This window comes from Narcine bancroftii, chromosome 9 (genome assembly GCF_036971445.1).
Source record: "Narcine bancroftii isolate sNarBan1 chromosome 9, sNarBan1.hap1, whole genome shotgun sequence".
Classification (NCBI taxonomy): domain Eukaryota; kingdom Metazoa; phylum Chordata; class Chondrichthyes; order Torpediniformes; family Narcinidae; genus Narcine; species Narcine bancroftii.
Window position 1 is genome coordinate 9,987,015 of NC_091477.1, and position 25,558 is coordinate 10,012,572.

General features: G+C 40.6%; 1 protein-coding gene and 1 long non-coding RNA gene across 11 annotated transcripts in view; one reads left to right on the top strand and one right to left on the bottom strand.

Moving 5' to 3' along the window:
* LOC138743178 (uncharacterized) lies at positions 1-21,396 on the bottom strand. Of its 8 annotated transcripts, none has more exons than XM_069898100.1 (14): positions 21,292-21,384; positions 20,772-21,193; positions 20,516-20,662; positions 18,618-18,725; positions 16,577-16,915; positions 15,506-15,775; positions 13,557-13,895; positions 13,167-13,427; positions 8,641-8,739; positions 7,418-7,513; positions 5,491-5,565; positions 3,597-3,650; positions 1,324-1,367; positions 1-1,195 (listed from the first exon to the last, which is right to left on the bottom strand). In XM_069898100.1, the coding sequence occupies exons 4-14, from the start codon at positions 18,691-18,693 to the stop codon at positions 1,127-1,129; spliced, it is 1,722 nt and encodes a 573-aa protein (XP_069754201.1). In that variant the 5' UTR covers positions 18,694-18,725; positions 20,516-20,662; positions 20,772-21,193; positions 21,292-21,384; the 3' UTR covers positions 1-1,126. The 8 variants fall into 8 exon arrangements, with proteins under 8 accessions (XP_069754201.1, XP_069754204.1, XP_069754202.1 ...); XM_069898103.1 differs by lacking the exon at positions 21,292-21,384 and adding an exon at positions 20,383-20,427 and having other exon boundaries at positions 20,772-21,282; XM_069898101.1 differs by lacking the exon at positions 20,772-21,193 and having other exon boundaries at positions 21,292-21,395.
* LOC138743179 (uncharacterized) overlaps positions 10,868-25,558 on the top strand; it is a 27,141-nt gene continuing 12,450 nt past the window's right edge. The window contains exons 1-2 of one of the 3 annotated variants that reach the window (XR_011344688.1): positions 10,876-10,958; positions 11,792-11,832. This is a non-coding gene — a long non-coding RNA (uncharacterized lncRNA). Of the gene's footprint in view, positions 10,959-11,791; positions 11,833-25,558 lie in introns of all 3 variants that reach the window. The other 2 variants (XR_011344690.1, XR_011344689.1) reach the window with 2 other exon arrangements.

The window sequence follows — 25,558 nt, forward strand, 5'->3', positions numbered from 1 at the left end:
TTGTATTTAAATCCTTTATTTTAAACACACAAAACTTGTAATCATCTTCTTTAATGTTCTATGAAAAGTCTTTAAGTAATGTTTTACGTGGTTGATTCTTAATAAAAAAATATTCGTATAAAAGTTAACATAATGAAACAAGTAGCATAAAATGGTTCAACAACACTTAACATGGTTCAACAACGGCTTAACAATGCTTAACTATCTTTAATGATGTTTAAGCATGTTTTAAATGATGGACAGAAATTGTCGATGCTTAACTCACCCTCCTCAGATCTCCAACTGAAGATATGTGCAGGGAAACCTATGTTTAAATGCACAAAAATCCCACACAGGCCCCGGCTGCATCTGTTCACTGCCGGGGCCGTGCCAACTGTGTCTGCATCACGGTGTTCCTCCGGCACCACAATGGTGTCAGCCTTCGTGTATGCGTCTGCCAGCACCCATGCACCACAGTCAACAATGCCATGCATGGCCGACTAACCTTTAGGATACTACCGATACCCATGGGGACCAACAACAACCAAAGGTGAGCCTTTCATTCTTAACTAATTCTGCCAGTTGGCCTATCGGGTTGGTGCCAATGGGGAGCACAGGGTTTCAAGTGGGATCAATTCTGAACTGTGCAGATAGTTGATCATTCTTGAGATGCTGAGGTTCTTCCACTCATTACCTTGGAAATTACATAATGGAACCTCACCCGTTAGAGATACTCCTAACATAGGTCAGGGAATAATCTACGGGTGATCTTGAATTGATGCACTCTCTTGAAACAAAATAATGCAGTGTCCCACTCTCTCACAACTGACAACTTGTATTTTTGTGCTCAAGTCAAGTCATTAAATATTGGAATTTTGAAATTCTTGTTGAGCAGATTGTAAAATGACCTATAATGTTCAATATATTTTGTTAAATACATTTAGTTCAATAGTTACTCTTTTAACATAGGATCTGCACATTCTGAAAGAATATTCAAACTTAAGAACCAATTATTACTTCTAAGACCATTTAAATCATTTGAGAATTATATTAAAATCAGCACAAAATTCCATGGAAAAAATCTACAGCAAAAAAAATTAATTACTAAATATATACAGTTCTAAAATTTTACTCTTTTTTCAACAGATTATTCAATTTTTTCTTGCGCTATTTGTGCATAGATGACAAAATCATTTCCAGTTGAAGCAACAATGTTCTGAAAGAGAGAAAAAATTATAAACAGCTAATCTTGTTGAAGCTTTAATATCATGAAACCAATGTATAAAATTGTAGCAGCAAGTAAAGTTTAGTACATGAGTTACGATCATGAAAGGATGTACTTACAGCGTCAGAAAATTGGTTACTGCACTGCACGCCTTGTCTGCTTCCTGTGATAAGGCAAACACCACAATTAAAGATAATTTTGAAGAATAGTATTTAAAAAAATACAAATTGAATACATTTATCCTTATTGCATTTGTCATTCAGACAATGGATCAAAAAGATACAGATTGATTACGAACTAGTTTCCACTTATGAGAATCAGATCCAAACTAAGCTTGGCATTAACTACATGATTTTTGAGAGATTGCACCACTCACCAATGCTAGTTCAGGAGCTGTAGGAAGTGAGTATTTTTCATGCAAATCCAAAGGTCAGTTCATTTTCTATTTAGCGATGTACTCCAGGATGTTGCTGGTCAGCGACTTGGGAATGGTTATGACTTTGAACACCAAGGTTAGGCAATTCAACTGTATTTCGTTGGACAGTCATTGGGTGGCACTTGATTGGCACAAAACAATACTTGAAGTTTTCAAATTGTGGCTGAATGTTATCTGGATTTTGGTTAATTTCAATTCTGCCCCCCACTTCCAGGCATGCATGTCTGTCTGTAGCCTCATTTACTATCCCATAAAGACCACCTGCAAATTGGAGGAACAAGACTTGATTTTCTATCTGGGCACTCTCCAACTGGATGGCATTAGCATCGATTTCTCTGATTGCTGCTGGCCTACTCTCCATTTTCACTCCCTTTCCTTTGTTTTCATTCCTCCGGCTGTCCACCCTCTTCCTTCTCCATTCACAGAGCCGTTCCCCACTCCCCCACTTGTTGGTGTGCCCTCCCTCCTTTATCCACTTCCTGCCTTTGGGATCATTCTCCTCCCCCTATTCCCTCCCCCCATCATTTTGTTCAGGCACCTGTCGACACGTTTCCTTGATGAAGGGCTCTGGCCCGAAATGTGTTTACCTTTATCTTTGCTACATAAAGTACTATTTCAGCTGCTGAATTTCTCCAGCATTGTGTTTTTATGAATTCATTTGCTCAGTAAACACCCTTCCTTTTGATCTGAACCTGTTAGGAACCCACGCAGGACTGTCACTGAGCCTCAGACATGCTCTCCATTGAGTTTGGGTTCCAGATTTTCTGTTAGCACTCTGCTTTCAGGTGTAAGGCTGTTTTACCTTGAGGACAGAGGCTGGTCCAGTCAGGAATTCACAACAATTATGCTTAATAAACTCTTTGATCTCCTAGTCCGTCTTATCAGACCACCCCGAAATTCCATGTTAGACAAGCAGAGTTTCTTCACAGATGCTGGTGAGGGCAGACTTTAGTACATTACCTGGAGTTTCAAGATTTTGATATTTTTGGAACCAACTTCATAATACTCCCATGGAAGGATTGAGAATGAAATTGAACACAAGTTGATGAAGAGGAAACTTTGTAAAAACAGGCACAATCAAATTTTACAGACGGATAAATATCAGGACTAATATTTGATTTTACTAATGTCAACAAATTTAATATCAAACCATAAATTACAAGCAGATACTGAACTGCCACTGGTTTTACCATATCAGGTGCACATCTACTTTCTTCTTGTATGATCATTTTCAGGTTGTTTGTCCAGTCCAATGAGTATGACACCATCTCAATTCAAGTTATAGTCATTTTGGTTGAAATGCACAATTTCTTTTTTCAAATTCCACATTGTTCCAGTTTGTACACGTAAGAGTATGTTTATGTGTGTATGTTCATCAAAAGTAAAAGTGCACCAGTGAAGTCACACTCATCTAGTTTTTTTTGGAGGTGGAAGGAAACCAGAGCATCCAGAAAAAGCCCACACAGTCACAGGGAAAACGTACAAGCTCCTTACAGATAGTTCCAGATCTGAACCCACGTCAACAGTGCTGCACTAACCACTACTGTAACCATGCCACCTTACACTAATCATCCTGTCAACCAATGTTGGTTGAATTACAAGTATATGAAAATGGATAGCTCCTTTGCTCTGCCTTGATAGTTTTGGATTGCATGAGTATGAAGAGTGCATAGTGGCTTTACTTAACATTTTAACTTAAGAGCAGCCCATCTGGACAATGATTCATATTGCTTAATTGTTTGTAATATCTATTATAGGAATGGCTGACTCAGAGAAACATCTCCACCCAATTAAACCTCAGCTGTCAATTTCCTGATGGTGTAATAGTGAAATGCTTCATCCCATTTCCTTCTGAACTGTTATAAAGTGTCCAAAAACAACAAGTTTGCTAATAATCACCTTGGGAAAGATAAAACAAAAATAAAAAAGAATATTTAAAAAAATGTATTTTACAACCTGATGTTTTGTTCTTAAAAGATATAGACCCATAATGAATATCTTCCTTTGTGTCTGCGGAAACAAGTGATATTAAATTTACATCACATAGACAGAAATTTTAAAAATGTAAGTATTATTGACACATAAGCAAACATTATTCAAGGTGCCATGTTTAAAACAAAACAATTAACCAGTTATTCTGTAGTGGTGTTAATTATATGGGGAGAGCTTTTAACTTCCAATTCCTTCCTCACCCTCAAACAATATGATATTTGAATTAATTTGCAACAAAACTAAAAGATGATACTTTTCTAACTTTAGTTTCCCTAATTTCTGACAGTGTTGAGAATACATTCAAGCCTAAGTGAGTCTTAAAGCCAGTTTTCTATTTTCAAAAATGATGTTGTCAAATTAAGTTACATAGATTCCTTGTTTCAAATATATTGAAAAATGTAAATAAGAACATTGCATTTAATTTCATTTTCTTATCCAATTTTATTTTATTTTCTCCAACCTCGACTACTGGTCACTAAGCTCTGGTTCCACAACCACCTCGAGTTTCTTTTTAGTTTGCTTTGTTCCTTCAGCCTTGGTATTAAATGATGGAAAGTTAAACGATCATGTACACTCTCAAAGCCAAGTGTGGTCCTGACAACCACACTTGTTGCTACAGGCTCTTATCATGTTACATTGGAGAACTTAAGCAGCTGGAGGAGAAGTACAGTTAAAGCAGCACAAAAATAGATTAAATATCAGAATCTACATAGAAATCTAATTCAGGTGATTGATATAAGTGAGGGAACAGTCATTATGGGGAGGTTGGCAACAAGTTTCAGGAAACATCAAAATAGACATATTGACAACTGAAACACCAAGATAGTAATTTGCCATTTGGTACAGAAAATAAGGAATTAAATTGAAAAGCTAAGAATCTAAATGGAGTTGAGAAGCAAAGGAATCCAGGAATTAAAAACCATGACTCATTAAAAAGTAAGGTCACAGATTAATAAGGACATTGAAAATATTGTTAGGAGGAACTGAACTTTTAACAAATGTTACTTTGTCCATATTCAAACATTACATTAAAAACAAGACATAGAGGAGGAGGAGGTGCAAATTTTTCATAAGAATGAAACCAGAAAAATGGGCTCTTATTTTCAAGAAAGGGTACAAAGACTTGAATGTGAAAAGTGAAAATTGAATAGTGAGGGATCATTAAAGATTTTTAAAAGTATGAAAGATTTGATCCATTAATATCAAGTGTTTGTACTTGTGGAAAAGAATGAAATAGGAGGTGTTCATTATTGTTGTCCTGTATTATAAAATCATATTTTCCTGAAAATTGTTTAGAATTCATTATTACAAAAAAGTGGGGGTTCCAAGTCAAAATATTAAACTACTTTTGAACCTTTAGTTACATGAATAGAGTCAGAGTTTTATAGCACAAAAAATGGGCCCAATGTCCCCAAACTGATCAAATTGTCTACTCAGACTAGTCCCATTTGCCTGCAGTTGGCACACATCCCTTTCATCCTTTTCTATCCACATACCAGTTTTTAAAGGTCTTTTATGCATTATAATTATACCAGGCTCTACCACTTCCTCTGGCAATTTACCCACCATATTTCCACCATCTTGTGAGAAAATCATGCATCCCTTTTAAATTCTTCCCCTCACTTCTTAAATCTATGCACTCTAGTCTTTGATTCCCTACCCTGGGACTATGATTATTTACCTTATCTATCCCCTCATGAGATTCTAACTCAGCCTACTCTTCAAGGACCAAAGTCTGAGCTGATCCAACTTCTCTTTGTAATTCAAGCCCACCAGTCTCAGTACCTTTGTGTGAATTTAACTATCTTTATCAACAATACCTTAATAGAGAGCTGAGTAAAGTCATTCATCTTCTTACCTTCTTGCTTTGTCTTCCTATTGCCAGACATATATTCAGCATTGTCTCTGAGCTCATGTACTGTTTTTTCAACTCCTGGAAAATATTTTATTTTTATTTAGACCAAGGCTATTTCAGATATTTCTTTGAAAAGGGCTTCATTGCTACAGAGGGTCACAAGAGTGATTAAGAACATGTTCAGTCCATCAAAAAAAACAATCCTATGCAAAAGCAATACTCATCATAGACCGGATCTTTAGCTTCGTCTGAGATGAGTATTTGTTTTGAATGGCCAAGATGGTTTTATAAGAGAGTTACCCACTCAGTAGAGTTCCATTATTTTCAGGGTACTTCAAGGTGCCGATCAAACTATTTGTGAAATTTAATTTCATGCAGGCAGTTGTTGCTTGTTATTCTTTTCCAATGTTTATTGAGAATGAAGAATCAGATTAGAATGTGTTAGATTGCCAGGGATGGAAAACCTGACAGTTGTTGAAATCCGCTTTGCATCATAAATTGGTAATAAACTCAACTTTAAAGTGTTTCTGATCAATTCCATTGCTCAGAGTGAATGAGTGCCAATGGGTTTTTAGTTGGTTAACCATAAATAGTCCTATGAACAGGAATCTTATTCTAAGCAATTGTTGAGGAACTTTGTTGGAAAGAATTCATAGAACGATGTTGGAGCAGATTATCAAATCCATGTGGTCTTTGCGACTTAGTGCTTCTAATCTAGAGCAGCCATTCTCAATGGGGTCATATGCCCCCACCCCTGGGGTCCAGAACATATTTAAGAGGGGGCATGGACTGATATATTAAGGGTTGGAGAAAAGTATGGAAGAAGGCCCATAAACTTTGAGCAGACTCCTAAGGACATCATAGGTGAAAAAAAAGGTTGAGAATGGTTGATTTAATTTAACTCCAGAGTGTTTGAAATGCCATAAACTGAGTGCTACAGATTTGTGTTTTTGTTGTAATGAGCAGAAAGATACTTTTTTGCATTCAATTTGGTCTTGTGATAAAGTTAAGGGGTTTGGAGTTAGATTAAGAGACTGTTTGCAAGAAATCCTGAAAATACAATTTTCTCTTGACCCAAAGATCTTTTTAATTGGGAAACTTACTGAAATAGCTTTGTTAAATAAATCAGATAAATTTCAAATGGCAATTTTGAGATTGGCTCTAGCAGTAGCAAGGAAGCCTATAGCTGTTTCATGGAAAGATCAGATGGAGCTTAGTTTACAAAGATGGCATTCAGAAATGAGGTCATGTGTACCAATGGAGAAGATAACATAATTTAAGAGATCAATATTATATATTTAAAAAGATTTGGAGCCCATATTTGGATTATTCTAATTTGAACATCTGAAATTTGTTGTGAGCTCAGCTGGATCTCCGCACTGTCGAGTGAATGATGATAATAAATGAATAATTGAAGTTATTCTCCTTATTTCTTTTCTTAATTTCTCTCTTTTGTGGAGTAGGGGGGTAGAATTAGATTAAAGGGAGGGATAGATGGAGGGTGGCGTGGTTAGGATTCTTTGTAGTTCTTGTTAGATTTTTCTTCTATGTAACCATGAAAATTCCTTTTGATAATTTCTTAATATTTTAATTTTGTAGTTGTGGTTATTACTTTGTTTTCTAATAAATAAAATATTTTAAAAAACAAAATGGCTGATCTACAGAGTAGTCTGTGGTCCAAAGTATATTCAATACAAGAACATTGTGAACAATTAAGGTTCACAGCAAGACTTATCAAAAATAGGATGGTGGAGAATTATAAAATATTCTTGTCCTATGGGATTTTTGATGAAACAATACAGGCACAATTTGTGTGATGGAGAGTTTCTAATCTGAAAATTGCAAAGTGGCTGAAGAATAACCATGAGCAAAAGAAATTAACACAGCACTGTATTAACACAGTACCATCTGAATTATGTTTCTATGTTACCTTGCATTTGCTGGATAGCAGTAGCATTTAAATAATGATATAATGCTTCTGTGTTTTCTCCTCTTTTCAGAGGCTTCTGTCTTTGATTTCCTGAATCTGTTCATGTAGAGAATATAGATTAAAATGCATTCATTTTCCTAATGGATCCATGTATACTAAAGAAATTCCAAAATGGTTCATTTATTGTACATATTTTTTTGTTTAAAACACACTATAATTAAATATAATAAATTTTCTGTTGAAACCAGATGCAGAGTACAATGTGCCTTGTTTTCAAATGTTTATGGATCAAGTCCTTTTCTCGATAATGGGTGAACCATCTAGTTTGATGCATTTATAAAGTAGTAAGGAAGTGTTGCATTTTGCTATCGTAAGAATCTCACATTCAAATAGGTGCCCATAATCACAACTCACAAATTTAAAAACTTGAGAAAAATATGTCACTTGATGACATGAACTTGCTGAATTATTCAATTTGATTGAGACTTCAAAACTGCTTTACATCTCTGTCTCTGTCTCTGTCTCTGTCTCTCTCTCTCTCTCTCTCTCTCTCCATATTCTATGACTCCATTTAAGTTCAAATGAGTGGATTTCTCCACCTTGAATACATTCAGCATATTGCTCTGGAGAAGAGAATTATAAAGCAACAAAACTTCTGAGTGTGGTAATTACACCTCATCCCTGACTTAAATTAGCAGCCTCTTGTCTTGAAACCATTCCTGCTCCCGCTATTCCCTGGTTCTGGATGCCCTCACCAGGGGAAACATCACCTCTGAATTTTAATCCCTTCATCCCCAGAATCAATTCTAAGAATCTTCTCTGCATATCCACCAAATGGAGATCGATATTCTGTTAGCTTTCCTGATTTCCTAAGTATCTGAATGCCAACACCTTGTATTTTATGCCCCATGACACTCATGTCCTTATGTCTCATAATAAATTGCAGTCTTACCCCCATTTAAATAATAATTTGTGCTTTTCATTCTTCCTTTCAAGATGGATAAGCTCACAGCTTCCATGCATGGCCCAATACATGCTGGTGACATGGCAAAGATTATTGCCCATCACCAGCACCAAGTTACATGGTTATATTCCTCTAAGCAAATCAAGCAATTTCCTGCTGAAGATATTGACAGATTGAAAGATAATACATCTAAAATATAACTATCATTGATAATAAAATACATGATTTTAAAAATTAAGATTTTTGTCATGCATCTCACCTCTATTCTTGCACTTTTTGATACACAGCACTACTCCTAGGATAATAGTGAACAGGACAAGCATGCTTCCAACAATAATAATAATATTGGTGTATTTATCTTTATGAGAAAAATTAAAAAAAGATTCCACATTTAGATTATACATGTTAAAGATCCATCTGTGACCAAATGGATAATCCTGCCATGTCAGATTTCTAATCCATTCAAAAAGACAAGCTTGTTCAAACTTTTCTGTAGTTTAGTGACAGGGAAACAAATAATACTTCATTCAAAGCACACATCAATTAGTGATTCCATCTGGCAGATACATCATGTAAAACTTTCCACTGCAAGACAAGTCAATGGTACTCATTATCTAGGCTGAAAACAAATATAAAACAAAATATTTTAGTAAGATCTAAACAATGCAAGGTAGATAGAATGATAGAAAATTTATCACACATGCCATTCTGCCTGTTGCATCTGTGCAGATTGGAAAAGAGCTATTTGGTGACCTCACATTCCGTAACTGGGTCCATGACCTGGGGGGTGCACAGATATTTTTCAAAACTTGATTATTTTGCAGGATGTATATTAGGTGGCAGGGCAAGTAATTATTGCTCCACCCTAATTGCCTATGGTAGGGTGGTGATGGGCATATCACACATTTCTTCTGGTGTAGATACTCGCACAGTGCTGTTGGAAAATGAGGTCCAGGATTTAGATCCAATAGAGGCATCAATAATATGTTTCCAAGTCAGGATTGCAAGTGATTGAAAGGGAACATGCTGGGAGGGGTATTCCCATGCACCCTTGTTGTTCAAAGTGGGAGAAATTGCTTGATTAAGAGATGAAATAGTCTAGCTGGAGTAACTCTGTAAACAAATTCACACTGCAGTCACTGTGCTCAAATGGTGAAGCGTATAGATGGTTGAAGAGGTACCAGCCAAGTAGCTTGCTTTGTCCTGGAGACTGGCAAGTATTTTGAGAGTTATTAGAGCTGCACCCATCCCATCAAATGGAGGGAATATCATCATATTGCTAATTTTTACAAGTCAATTGTGGAAAGTGTTTTGGAGTATCAGAAAGTGAGTGATTCACTGCTGGATATCCAGTTGACAGCAGTGTACCCTGTAGATGTTCTCGATAGTGGGGAGGATTTTGCCTGTTATTTCCTGGTGGCTTGGGAATATTGGAGCTGGTCGACACACATTCCACCACACATATGTAGAAATTTGCCAGGATTTCCAATGTCATAGCAAACCTCTGCAAACTCCTGAGGAACTAGAGGCACTGATGTGCTATCTTCACAATGCCATTAGTATGTTGGCTTCAGGAAAGATCATCCAAAATAGTTACTCCCAAGAACTATCTTTACCTCCTATGGACAATGCGAATCTGCTGAGTTTCTCCAGCATTTCTGTTTTTACTCTACAATCACGATGCAGACTTTCATGTTTCCATCTGTATCTTGTTGTGTGTCTGACTTCTGTTGTTAATTCCTATGTTAAATTTTGTGTACCATTTCAATGCAAAAATATCATTTTCTTAACTTTTAAATCTTTATCTATCCCATTTTTTTTTAAGGAGGATCATCAACCTGAAATGTTTTTCTTCCACCACAGAATATTTACATTATGTTCTCTTTTAATTTAAGAGTTGTTCTGAGTCTGAAGAGTGAAGAGTTTTAATCGCAATGTTCACAGCAAAAAATGTCATTTTAATGGAACCTCTTTTAATGTTCAGGTTAATTCTAGAGCAGAAAGCTAATGGAAACACCTCCATTTTGCTGATGTATACAAATGCTCGATACATAAAAATGTGAAGTGGTTCATTTCAGCAGGTCAAATATTAGGTCAGAATACAATGTTAATGGGAGGACTCTGAGCAGTATGAGCGAACTGGAGGCCCCTGTCACACAAACTTGCTGCAAAGCTTGACAGTGTTGTTAAGAAGATATATGAAGTGTTGACCTTCATTAACTATGGGATCGAGTTCAAGAGCCATGTTGCAGCTATATAAGACCTTAGATAAACCCCACTTGGAATATTGTGTTCAGTTCTGGTCACTTCATTACAGGAAAGATGAGGATGGCATAGCGATGGTGCAGGGGAAATTTACAAGAATATTGCCTGGACTGGAGAGCATGTCTTTTGAGGATAGGTTGAGTGAACTTGGCCTTTTCTCCTTGATTAACAGATGATGAGGGAGTGACCTCATAGAGGTGTACAAGATAATAAGAGGCATTGATTGTGTGCATGACCAGAGGAATTTTTTCCAGGGCTGAAATGGCTAACACGAGAGGGCAGAGCTTTAAGGTACTTGGGAGGATGTGAGAGGTAAGTTTTTTTTTACACAGAGAATGTTGGGAGAATAAAATGCACTGCCAGCATTGGTGGCAGAGGAAGATATAATTGGATCTTTTAAGAGACTATTAGATAGGTAGATGGAACTGAGAAAAATGGAGGATTACACAATAGGGAAATTCTAGGCAGTTGATGGAATAGGTTATGGGGGTCATTGAGTGAATTTAAAGCAGAAGTGGATAGGTTCTTGATTCTTCAGAGAAGGCAGGAGAATGTTAATAGGAAGAATACATCAGCAATGATTTGAATGGCAGGGCAGACTTGATGGGCCTAATAGCCTTTTATGCTCTTGTCTCTTATGGCCTTATGTCATGTCTTCTCAGAATACACAGGCTTTAAGTTAATGGAATGTTAAGAATGCCTAAAATAATGTGCAAAATACTTAAAAGACCTATGGGGATAATAAAGGGGACACAGACCTTGTTCTCAAGATAAAAACACAAAATGCTGGAGAAACTCAGCTGGTCAAACAATGTCCTTTATGTAGCAAAGGTGAAAATACATAACTGATGTTTCGGGCTTCAGCTCTTCATCAAGGTATGAAAAATGTCAGCAGGCATCCGAATAAAAGGATGGGGGTGGGGGGGGAGAGGAGCAATGGGAGGAGGTGATTACCGGAGAAGGAAGGGAGGGGTCAGCCTTCATAAGGGGCAGGAGGAATGGCTAAGTGAGTGGAGGGGAAAGGAAGGGAGGGGAACTGGAAAGGTGAGGAAGAAAAAGATGAGCAGGTTAGCAGAAACCAGAGAAGTCAACGTTGATGCCATCTGGCTGGAGAGAAAATAAGGTGTTCTTCCTCCAATCTGCAGGTGGTCAGGATGGGATAGTACAAAAAGCCATGGACAGACATGTGAGTATGGGAATGTGACTCCGAATTTAAATGGTTGACATCAAGGAGGTTGCTGTAGTGGAGGGAGTGGAGGTGCTCAGCGAAGTGATCTCCCAATTTGCAACTGGTCTCACTGATGTAGAAAAGGCCACAATGGGAGCACCAGATGCAGTAAATCAGTGTTGTGGATATACGAGTGAAGTGTTGCTTCACTTGAAAGGCCTGTTTGGGGCCCCAGATCATGGTGAGGGAGGAGGTTTGGCGCAAATGTTGTACCTCCTGGGCCCACAGAAGAAGGTGCAAGGTGCGGAGGGGGGGCGGGGGGCAATTGGTGGGGAGGCATGAGCGCATGAGGAAACCATGAAGGGAGCAGTTGCTGTGGAAGGCAGAGTGGGGAGGAGAAGGGAAAATGTGTCTGGTGGTAGGATCCTGTAGTAAGTGCCAGAAATTCCAGAGGATAATGTATTGGATGCAGTGGCTGGTGGGGTGGTAGGTGAGGATAAGGAAGAATTCTATGTTTGTTGCATCTGGGAGCAGAGAGGGCCAGGCAGATGAGCGGGAAATCCGGAAAGCTCCAAAATCTGGCAAATGGGGAGAGAGACGGCAGTGCGAGTTGGGCGGGTGAGGGAGAGAGACCGTCAGCGCGAGACGGGTGGGCGGGGGGAGACCAGCAGTGCAAGTTGGGCCAGTGAGGGGTGGGTGGTGAAACGACAGCGAGATTGGAAAGGGGCAGGGGTGGGTGTGGATATGGCAGCACAATTCAGGTGGGCTTAAAACTGGCTTTCCGAAATCTGGAAAAATCTGAAATTCAGAACACAGTGTTCACCAAGGTTTCTGGATAAAGTATCATGTACCTGTAATGATTAAATGAATGAACTGAATATTGGTTTATGAGACTGCTTGGATGCTAACCAAGACAGGGATCCCCAGAGTTCAAGGGGGGCATACAAAGAAAGTAATGCCAAAAGTAGCTAATCAGGTATTTTCATGTTTTGTATTGGTTCAGAGATAATCATATGACAGGAAGTAGGTCATTCAGTCCCAGGAGTGTAGGCTGACTCTCACAGCAGTCTCATTGCATCACTATGTTCGTCTAACATAGCTAATGGTCAAGTTACCTTTGTAACCATTAACTAAGCAACCTTACATCAACACAATCTTGGAATGTTAAAACCCACAGTCACAAGAAGAAAATGTGAATCAACATTAAGTAGCTAGTACTCTGACATTTTAACCACATGTAGCATTGTGAACTTCATTTAAAACTGCTTTTATATTTCAGTGGTTCCGAGCATGAGTTTTCAAGTTGTTGTCAAAGGTCTCTGGAATACAATACTAGTAATTTAGTCATTTACCTCTAAATTCCAGACTGTATGGCACCAGAAGCTGCAGTCTGTTTTCCTCAAACAAAGCACACGTCCAGTTCCCTTTGCCTCTGTCAGATTTTTGAATTGTCACACTCACTGACTTCTCTTTCCCAGCCACTCTCTTTTCTCTGACAGTTTTGTTATTACCATTGATCCAAACCAGTCTCGTCAACCCATCGACAGCAGACACGGAACAGGTCAGGGTAACTGTGTCTCTTTCAGTCACTGGATGGGATGGTTTGGCTGTGACTGGAAACAAACCAACCAGTGAGATTTTAAACAGTAATTTTATTGATAAGCACTGCAGTGACATTTTGCTCAAAAGCACGTTGTGACAACTGCTGAAGATCTGTTAATACTTAATCTTCCAGTACCTACCTTTAACTGTGATTACTGTGATGGTCACAAATTCTTGTAATTCCAGAATACACTTGTAAACTCCTCCATCTTCAAACATTAAGGGAGAAATCTTTATGTTAAAATTCCTGCCATTAAAATATGTCCCTGTGTGCTCCAGTCGATTCGCAAAGTGGCTCGCATTAACAGTGACGGGCTGAGATTTAAATGCTGCTGCAATTATTTTTGTTGAACTTTGCTGAAGGAGTGAACTCCAGTTCCAGGAAGCATTGTTGTAAACTTTAGAACTGTAACAGGTCAGGTAGATTTCACTATGATCTGTGTCCGAGCGATAAAGCCTGTAATGTTTTCGATATAATCCTGCATCATAGAGACAGAGAGGAGAAGATGTTAAAATGTTTCATTGCCATTGAGGAGCCGGTAATGGGAACCGTCATCGCTGTATGGACTTCACCTCCAATTTCAACCCTAATAGGGGACTAGTTCCTCATATCTGCTACATGCTGATCTGAAACCTGAGTGTGCAGCAGAGGGAATAACTTCAAACAGCAGCTGGACCCGGTGAGAAGTTACTGAGAGAGGTTGGTGATTGTTCACTGCTGGTGTGTGCACCAGCTCACAAGTGCTGAGTGTGAGCAGGAAGTGCTGGTGGTTGTCATGGTAACATAATTGACTTACTTAACCTAACTTAACTCCCTTCTAATTCTAAGCGCACGTGTTTGTAATGTGTGTGTAAGTTCAGAAAAGTTATTTGGTTCACAGTCTAATCTTACTTCTCATTCCTCCAAGTTCACTGGTTGCAGACAATTCTTATATTGTGCACAGAATTTAACATTTATAAAGTTCACCAGGCTTTGGTGCTTGAATGATAAATGGTTATTGCTCAGGAAGGTTCTTGTTGGTTTTCAGGGGAGATTTGTTGTTCCAGGACATCCACAACTGATTTACTTCCATCAACCACTTCAGTGTCTTGCTGATGAAACTTGCCCACTTCAGGGTTCTCCAGATGATCACCTCTTTCTTTCATGTCACCACAGAGTTCCTTTTTGTTTCACTTATTCCAAGTGAAACATTAGACAGCCAGTCCTCTCCTCTTGCATGAATCACAAGGGCCTTTGACCAGGCCGTCTTCCAAACAGGCTTGCCAGCTTCTCCTGTTCCAGTCCAAGCTACTTCTTCAGGCTGTAACACTGTATAAGCAATCTCTCTCTCTCTCTCTCTCTCTCTCTCTCTCTCTCTCTCTCTCTCTCTCTCTCTCTTCACTCTCTCTCTCTCTCTCTCTCTCTGAGGACTCTCTCTGCTTGCAAAACCACATGACCCTCTGTAAGGTAAAATCATCATGAGATGGGACCGGAGAAGGAGTCACCCAGTACTAAGGAGTAACAGAATGCAGATGTGACCTTGTACACTCAAGATAAGCTTGGCACTAACAAGAATGATGTGCAGCAGACTAACAGAGAAGGATAGCAACAGTTTATTCATTGGACAATGTCATGGTATGATAATTTACTAAGTACGTATCACCACTTGCTGATAACGGCAGAATGCGCCTTCTCCAACTAACACTGTTAGTTGCAAGTGTTACAATCCGGCAATAAAGAACAAAGAACCTTGATTTCGACTCAGTCTGGTGTTTGACTCACTCATTCATGAACAAAGCAGACCTAACACCTCTTAGAACAGCAAGTTTTCCTTCAGATTGTCTGTGGCTCCGACAAAATGTTTTATCTGTTGCCTTTTGCAAACAACAATCCATTAGTGAAGTCTCTTGAGCACTCTTCAAAGGCTCTTGCAAAAGCTGTGTAGCTGATATGTCGAGCATGGGGAAGAGCTCTCATAATGCTTGTCAAATAAGATCTGTTTTAAAGTGTTTGTATGTAACCTACTCTAACAAACCTTTTCCATTTTATCACACATGACATTTAACTTCAATTAAATGAAACCCAGTGTCTACAGTTAACAGCACTTACGTGACTCTATTGAAAAACCTGCTTCTTTCGTGCCAACAATAGTTCCGTTTTCTTGCACTTCACACACAAACAAGTTCTCATCCCCCACTGCAACGTGTCGGATCATCAGATAGACTGTGTTGTTCAGGTGGATCTGTTCAATATTCCTTCTGTTCTGCTGGGACAGATCCCATTGTTTCCAGTGAAGACTGACTGTATCTGAGAGTCTGGAGATGGAGCAGCTGAGTGTAACATCACTGCCCTCTGCAGGGCGGTGTGAACTTGCTTCGGCTGTGAAAAATAGACCAATGATATTCAATGTGAGTAGTGGTGGGTACAGTCTATCTTGCTATCTGAGAGACCTGGTGCTACCACTGGTGAATCTCAGACATAGAGTGACACAGTGGGCCTATAAATACTCAGTCTGGCCACACCACATCCAGTGAGGCAGTCAGAGTCCTTTCCTCTGAGCCTACTGGTGTAACTAGACTGGTTTGTGAATGCTGCAATGAGATGCCAGAGTGGTTCAGCTGGTCATTCTGATGCCTCTCAGCTCCAGGTACTGGGCAAGAATCTGACTTCCAGTGTTGCCTGGAGAGTTTGCACATTTTCCCAGTGACCACGTGCCACTCCTCCTTCCTCTCACATCCCAGTGACAGGTAGGCTGATTGGTGTATTATCTCCATAAATTGCTCTAAGTATGTATGTGAGAGCACAAGAATCTGGGGACGCTAATGGGAATATCTGGAGAATAAAATGGAAGAAGTGTAGGATTGGAGTAAATGGGTGATTTGAGTTGAATGTGTGGAATGCACCAGTCCATTTCATTACCACCACCCAACATGTGGACTGTCAGCTTGTGCCCAAAACTAACATCAAATTTACTTCAAGCTCTGGAATGATTTCAATTAATAAGCTACCTAAATGCTCCTGAGTAGGGATCAAGTCATTGTACCTCCATGACGAAAAACATTTGAGGGGAGAATTGTTCTCTGATTCTCAGTCATCCCTCACCCCCCCCCGCCCCCCCCTGAAGAATAACATTATCAGGCCTTCAATGGGAATTTGTTTTCAAGCCTTTATCCCACTCACCTTTGATCCCAATTATTTCATAATGCGTCAGAATTTTTGGATTCGGCTGTGTTTGCTGTAAGATGATATATCCGGAAAATTCAAATGTGGCCTGTATAATTCTCAGGTGAACAGTTGAAAAATCATAGTTTAGTCTTTCAAACCAATATTTATTTACAGAGTACTTTGTCGAACTTGGAATCCACCTGTTATATTTGTCTTTATGTAAATTCACCAACGGGTATCTTCCTTCCTTGGCGTGTGGAATCCATACCCAGGAAACAGGGTTATTTCCAAGATTATTGGGTCCAAGCAACAGAATATTTTCCTTTTGGAAAATATAAACATGATTGGGATTTTCTGTCAAAAAGAGGAAAATTGAACTATTTTAGTAGCAAATCACTACTGTTTAATTCCACCTCAGTAATTATTAATTCTCATATTCCATTAGATGCAGTACTACTTTTCTTATCAACATCGTGTCCTAACTCCACATACTTGTATATGGAAAAAGAAGAATTCTATTGTGCAGGGTAAATGCTAATTTGTTGGGGCTAGTATTATTGTGGACAGGAGGGTGCAAGGGAAATTGGCAAAGGATCTGAGGGAGCCAGGTTTGCAGATATATGTTTACTTGATGCGGTTTCTGAAGGTAACAGACAGCCCCATAGTCCATATTTTCAAACTTCCTGCCAGTGGAGGCAGCTTCTGAATCTAAAACCTCTTTGTAACCTCAGAGAAGCCTGAGAGGTCTTCTCCCAAACTTTCTTTTCTAAACTTGAGGTTGTAAATCAAAAATAGCAGTGGTGCTGGAGCTGCCAGCACGACCACCGATGCGGATTCAGAAGAATGAACAGTGGAGACACAGTGCTCTCATAATGCTTGTGAACTTGTATGGGCTTTAAAAGGGATCAATACTTTCTTTAAATGTTTTAAATCCATGGAGGTCCTTGCTGGAGATGACAGCGCACATGCTTGGCAGTGGACCACAAGGGGTTGCAAATTCTGGGGTATTAGCAAACCAGCACAGGTCACCAGAGATGGAGAATACATCTTTCTCACTACACCCCACAGTGAAGGTGAAGCCTAGGAAAAGACCCTACAGGGAAGGTGACCACTGTGGGTGAAGGATCCATTCAGGCCACTGGCTACTAGAGTCTGGCTCCTGGGAACCAGATATTGAGACAAGAATTCGAGAGTGGGCCAATGGCAAGAAGGGCTCCCAATGGGGCTCGGTTGATGAAAGCTTCCTGATTGCATTGAAAATTCAGATTTGGGAGCTCAGCTTTACCAATTAATTGAACAGGGGAATGTGCACCTGTACATACTGTGTGGGCGCTGGAAGTGAATCCATAGACCCACAATGTCCCTTGTGGGTATTGTTTTCTATTTGGATGCATGGACTTTGAGGTGTGAAAATAAGGGAGCATATTTGCTTTCTGATTGCTTTGAGCGTGACTTCATAAACTCTATGAGGACATAAGGAATAGAGGTGTGAGTAGGCTATTCACACCTTTATGCTTTCTATACTGTTCATTAAGGTTATGGCTGTGCTTCTACCTTAGCACCATTTTCCCACACTGACCCTGCATCCCATTCTTTGTGTATCCAAACCTCTAATGGTCCCTGCATTGTATTTGACTGAACATGGTCAACAGTCAAGGATGGAAAATATTCAAGGATTCTCTACAGTTCTTTCCTCCTCTCACTGCTGAAATAGTCTGATGCCGGACAGCTCAACCAGGGAAACATTGCCCATGCATTTACCCTTTAAGGTCCTCTTAGAATTTTACATTTCAATGGGATCATTTCTCACTTGAACTCTCATGGGTTCAAGCCCAGTCTGCTTACCTTGCCTGGTTGAACAATCCCCATGGCATCCTCAACACATGTGGAGCCATCATGCTCTCTCTATTTTTTATAATTTCTGCGATAGCATCTTATCCAAGTTACTTCCACAAGTTCAAGCACAGCACATTCACAATGCCCTCTTAACCCAACCTACTTTTTGCAAAGACAGAAGTAGAAGTAAATTGAGCGATTAGTGAAATGAGTCACTTACCTTGGGTAAAAACAGAGGGAAGAAGAGCAATGAAGAACATGAACATTAGATCAGGAGGCATTTGGAAGGAAACCATTCAGGCTGATTTCACTGATTCTATTCCTTTCCCTGCAAAGGTGAAACAAATACTTTTAAACATCGATCCAATCTCATGAAATTACCTGAAGTAATTATCTGAACACACAAATGAGGTAAAATAAGGAGATTAAAACAGTGTGCCAAATTACTCGCTCTATTTTGTAAACTGTAACTGTCCAAAAAAACTTCAGTGAAGTATGTCCTCTTTTCCTACCCTGGCACGACTGAATGTTATTGGTCTGTATTTCCAACAACAAAACAAACTGAATTAGGATCCATAAATATATGATTTTGAGAGGAACGGCCCAAGTACAGGTTAGTAAGACCTCTTGCTTCTCTTATTCTCCAGCATACAAAGGACATGTGAGAGTTTTGAAAGAATGAGCTTTATTTGCATGAAAATATGTGGCCTGACAAACAACAGCAGTTCAAATGATATCCAAGCTAGATTGGCTCAATCATTAATAAATGCTCTTAAATACTTGCTCCATATTCCACTGGTTCACCATAGTTACATTTCCCCAGCAGCACCTTTGAATCTGGCATCTTCTGCTGACATAGATAAAATTAATGGAACCAAAGAATAGGAAATCACCATATTCACCCCCTATGCTGACTTGGGCATATGTTATTCCTCATTCATCATGTTTAATTTAATTTTGAAAGTTGCTACTCAACACCCAATGCAAAGCTCACTACATCAAGTACAACTTCTTTAGGACTTCCAGAGATGGTCAAAGTGCACCATTTTCTTATCAGTCCTCTTAGAATTTTACATTTCAGTGGGATCATTTCTCACTCTATTGAATTCTCGTGGGTTCAGGCCCAGTCTGCTTACTTTGTCTGGTTGAACAATCCCCATGGCATCCTCAACACATGTTGAGCCACCATGTTCTCTATATTTTTTATAACTTCTTTCCTTATCAGAAATCCAAGTAGAGCACAAATACTGAAATACATTTCCCAGCTGATTTGCATCCAGTTAGTCTTGGGCACCAGGTGAAGAGCAGGCTGGCACAGGGCACCAGAGCATCCTGCCACAAATGAGAACACTGGGAAAAGGCCTAACAGAATAGGGGATCACAGCAGCCAACCATTGAGGAGCTTGATCGCTGAATGGCTCACACCAGGCCACAGGCTGCCTGCAGGCTGCTGGAGACTGGCTCATGTGAACCAGGTATCAGGACCAGAATTTGTGAGGGTGCCGATGGTGAGCTGGGCTCCCAACTTACTAATGGTATCAGTGTGGTGATATGTACTTACACCACTAGGTCACCAGGGTCATCCTGGTGACCTTGTATATAAAGCAGTCCAGAGCTTCCAGGTTTGTCTTGCAGAGAGACAAGACCTCTTAGTGTACATATTAGTTTATTAAAGCTGTCTTATACTCGCACTGCTGTTATGGTTATTGTCAGTACAATCAGAGGTTTGGAACCAGGACTTGGGTTCACCACTGAAACTGACAGGAGGCTGTGCAGTAATTGAGATCACCTGAATGCAGGAAGCTGTGATATTGAAAGGGGTGGTGGAATCCATGAACACTCTTTCTTTGAACGGTCTCTCTTTTACTTCTCCTCTTCTTGGTGGAGGCACTGGCTAGTGCCACCTCTTTGCACACATTTACGGGCAAACAAAAGTAAACACATTTAATGTACATGATAATAAAGGAACTTGAACCATCAAATACCATGAGAAGGTGAAGCAAATTCAGAAAATGCTGGAAACACTCGGCCTGTCGGACAAGAGAAACAATTAACATTATAGTCCGAAGACACTCCACCAGACCATTTTGTGTTTTTCATCTGCAGATGCTGACTGACCTGTTAAATGTTTCCATCATTTTCTGTGTTATTTCAAACTTCCGGCATCAGCAGCATTTTATTTTTTAAACAATCACTAGATGGCCTTGTCCTGGGTAAACTTGTACCTCTCACTTTGTTCATGTTAGATTGGTCACAGTGTTCGAGCTATCGAAAGAAAATAGACACCCACACCGAGAGCAGTTCAGTTTATACAAATGTTTATTACAAATTCAAAAGCAGATTTCAAACCCTTCCCAATTATACTTATCAACACCTGGACTGGTCCCAACTGCCAAAGCGAGGCAATGACCGCACACTTGTAGCAGGTTGTCAGGGCGCCGGTAGCAGCTTCTCCACCTCCCCCGACCGGGACGTTAGCTGGACTCTAGAAGTTCTTCTTCTTGCTGAGAGACTTTTCCACCCCTCAGAGAGTCTCCACTTCAGCAGTGGGACCATGGCTTATATTACCCAAAATTGTTTACTCATAGCTTATCTCTTTGAATAAATTATTTAATTATCTTCAAGGTCTCCTGACAGTCTGCAACCAACAAAAGGCAACTGCATCTCTGGGCCTCATGGTGTAAATTAGATTATGTCTACTGATGCAACTGCATCCCTTTTTGCATAAGTTGGTCTAAATCTTCCATTACAGACCTTGTTTCATTGAAAGAGAAAGGGATCCAATAGAAGAAATAGCTGGAAGAGAAGGATGCAAGCTCCTGAACACTGTTGAGTTCTTTGATCTATTAAATTCACTTCTTTCCCTGAAATGAAACTGAAATGAAGTCACCTACCTTGTGGGAAGAGCCTACCGAAGGAGTCTAGGGACTGAGTTGAAACGTCTGAGCACAGCAACACATCACAATCTGAGCTCCCCACCTCACAGTGTAGAGTAACCAAAGCCATTTCTTGTGAAACCATTTCCTTTTCAACTCGATGTGGTAATTTTGAGCTGAGTTAAAATTTGAAAAGAGCACAAAACTCAGGAAGTTTAGATGTTATTCGTTTTAGTATCTTGTTACATTAAATGCTTCTGGGAGGTCTCAGATGGGTGAGGTAGTAATGATAAAAAATATTTCATTCTGAAAAGAGTGAATCCTTCAGAGAATATCATCAAAATTTTGTAATTTCAATATTATCCATTTGTGAGGTAACAGTACACCCCACAGTTGCAGTTAGCGTAACAGTTAGACCAAAGCTCTTCCAGCACCAGTCATCTAGGTTCGAATGTGGCGCTGTCTTTAAGGAGCTTGTACATTCTCCCCATTTGGCGAGGCTAGTTCACCATTCATTTTGGATCTCCCGGAGTTTGCGCTGAAGATGGTTGCATGCGCGACGGAAGGCTCGTTTCTTCTCTGCCAGGACGGCTTTGCAAGGTGAGCCTGGTGGGCAGCTCACTTCTTTGCCAGCAGCTCCTGGATTTTCTGGTTGTTTTCGTCGAACCAGTCCTTATTTTTCCTGGAGGAGAAGCCCAGTACCTCTTCAGTGGATTGCAGTATGGCAGTCTTCAGCTGATCCCAGAGGGTTTCAGGAGACGAGTCTGTGAGGCGGATTGCATCGCCGAGCTTTGCTTTGAGGTTTGCCTGGAAGTTTCCTCTCACTTTGTCTGACTGCAAGTTTCCAACATTGAACCTCTTTCTGGGGGCTTTACTGTTCCTGGACTTTGGCTTGAAGTGAAGGTTGAGCTTGCAGCGAACAAGCCGGTGGTCAGTGTGGCATTCCACGCTGGGCATGACCCTGGAGTGGAGCACATCTCATTTGTCTCTTTCTCGCACCAGGACATAGTCCAGGAGGTGCCAGTGTTTGGATCGGGGATGCATCCAGGTAGTCTTCAGGCTGTCCCTCTGCTGAAAAAGGGTATTTGTAATGACAAGCCGCTGTTCTGCGCAGAGCTCCAACAGGAGGCGCCCGTTGTCGTTGCACTTGCCGACATCATGCTTGCTGAGGATTCCTGGCCAGGTTTCTGAGTCTTTGCCAACGCGAGCATTGAAGTTGCCAAGGATGACAACCTTGTCGGCTGTAGGGGTGCGTTGAATGAGGTTGCGCAGATCAGTCCTTTTCTGCTGGTTCCGCCTGGACGGTTGGAGCATAGACACTGATGAGGGTGATGCGACGCGTATTTTGAAGGGGGAGTCGCATGGACATGATCCGGTCTGAGTGGCCTGTCGGAAGGTTTTTGAGTTTGGAGGCAATGGAGTTCTTGACCATGAAGCCTACACCAGATAGGCGTCATTCATCCATAGGCTTGCCAGACCAGTAGAGTGTGTAGCCTGTGCTGCGCTCTTGGAGGCTGCCTTCACTGGCAAGGCGGACTTCACTGAGAGCGGCTATGTCAATGTCAAGTCTGAGGAGTTCATGTGCAATGAGGGCAGACCGACCTTCAGGTCGGTGGCTGCAAGCTCACACCAAGACACAAGAGCAACTTGGCCGTGAACTACTCTTTGCAGATGATGCCGCTTTAGTTGTCCATTCAGAGCCAGCTCTTCAGCGTTTGATGTCCTGTTTTACGGAAACTGCCAAAATGTTTGGCCTGGAAGTCAGCCTGAAGAAAACTGAGGTCCTCCATCAGCCAGCTCCCCACCATGACTACCAGCCCCCCCACATCTCCATCGGGCACACAAAACTCAAAACGGTCAACTAGTTTACCTATCTCGGCTGCACCATTTCATCGGATGCAAGGATCGACAATGAGTTAGACAACTGACTTGCCAAGGCAAATAGCGCCTTTGGAAGACTACACAAAAGAGTCTGGAAAAACAACCAACTGAAAAACCTCACAAAGCCATTGTCATTCCCACACTCCTGTTCAGCTCCGAATCATGGGTCCTCTACTGGCATCACCTATGGCTCCTAGAACGCTTCCACCAGCGTTGTCTCCACTCCATCCTCAACATTCATTGCAGCGACTTCATCACCAACATCGAAGTACTCAAGATGGCAGAGGCCGACAGCATCGAATCCACGCTGCTGAAGATCCAACTGCGCTGGGTAGGTCACGTCTCCAGAATGGAGGACCATCGCCTTCCCAAGATCGTGTTATACGGCGAGCTCTCCACTGGCCACCGAGACAGAGGTGCACCAAAGAAGAGGTACAAGGACTGCCTAAAGAAATCTCTTGGTGCCTGCCACATTGACCACCACCAGTGGGCTGATATCGCCTAAAACCGCGCATCTTGGCGCCTCACAGTTTGGCGGGCAGCAACCTCCTTTGAAGAAGACCGCAGAGCTCATCTCACTGACAAAAGACAAAGGAGGAAAAACCCAACATCCAACCCCAACCAACCAATTTTCCCCTGCAACCGCTGCAACCGTGTCTGCCTGTCCCGCATCGGACTTGTCAGCCACAAACGAGCCTGCAGCTGACGTGGACATTACCCCTCCATTAACCTTCGTCCGCGAAGCCAAGCCAAAGAAGAAACATTCTCCCCATGACCAATGTGGGGTATTTTGGGTACTCTGGTTTCCATCCATCCTGATTCTGTCATTTCTCATCCAAGTGGCATTCAATGTTCCCTGAACAAACTGTCATCGTAAGTGATATTTGGAGCATTGGCATGCAAGATATTTTGATGGAAATACCTTTAGGTTTAATCATTTCATTTTGGCAACAACATGTGGGTGCTGAGTGCAGACCTGCTTGAAACATGTGTGTTGCTTTTCTAGCCAGACTAGAAGTGTTCAGATTTGAAGCTCTCGTCACTGTATGGTCTGATTATTCTACCTATTTGGTTCAATGTGAAGCCAGACCTGTTAATGTCTCTGGAGGAATTGTTGCATTTACTGTTTTAAAAAGGATTTGGCCAAGGTTAAAAGGCAAAGAATACAAAACTGCCTTTATATTGCACCCATTTTAGCTTGTTAATGGTGCTGTATCTTCAGTCTTCAAACCAAGATGAACATATTTTGAAATTAATTTTCAATATTTCACAAGTGGTCTAGTCAGAAATGACTTTGAATGTATTCAGACTTTTGGGCGTTTTATTTTAAATTATGTCATATAATGGCAAAATAACAGGAACTTTGAGCTAACATCCGTGTAAAAGAGGAAGGTTGCAACTCTGTTTCAACGTTAACTTTTAATGTTAATTTTAGTGTGTAATGCAAGGAAACATTTTCTATAGAGAAGATTGAAGGAAGGGCGTTGACAAAGTTGTGGATGAGCTTTATAAAGTAGGCTAAGCGGGGCTTAAGTTGAATTATGAATTGGAAACATCAAGAGCTGGTTATCAGAAATGAGTAAGAATAAATTCTGCTTCTCTACAGAATGCATCCTGTGTGGATGGAATATGTGGATAAATGAGATGTTAAGAAGACCTGTTTAGTCTTGTCCTTAGGATGAGATCAATACTGGACAGGTACAAGGGATAGGTGGGGTATTGAGGGGTATGGACAATCCCCCTTCCACTCACTGTGAGATTGAGTCTCTCACCTCCTTCAGAAATGGACTCTTTGTCCCAGACCTTGGAGATCTCTTTTGTCTAACATGCACCCCAGCCCTCCCCCCACACCCTATCTACATTCTACTGGCTATCTCCCCTCTGAACTCTTAGACTTGAAGGGTATTGACCCAAAGCATCAACATTTCTTGTTCTCCCATTTATGCTTTTCCTCCAGCAGTTTGTGTTTTGAAGCAATTCATGTCTCTTCGTCTGAGGAAATTTGTTGAGCGTATTTCTTTCCTTCTTACGGGTTCTGCATGTGCTGTCATTTTGTGATTCAGAATCATGTCAAGCATGATGCAACTAAAGCTGTGTTCCTTCTGCAACTAGCTCAAAGTCCATCTATAGCAAAATGGGATTGTTTGCATTTTAGAAAAACCAAGAATGGAACAAAGGAAGAAAAAATGCTATTCCTGTGGATTTTTAGCTGCCATTCATTTTATTAAATTGAAATCATTGACCCTATATTCTTTAAGATGATGCCAAGAAAATCCTGTACCTTTCAGGTTCATGTTAGGAATGAGCTCACACCTAATGCTTTCTGTGATGGAGAATTTCTGTGCCTTGATTGCAACCTGCTCAACCAGGTACTGTTGGTGACATCAGTGCTCATGTGTGTGTA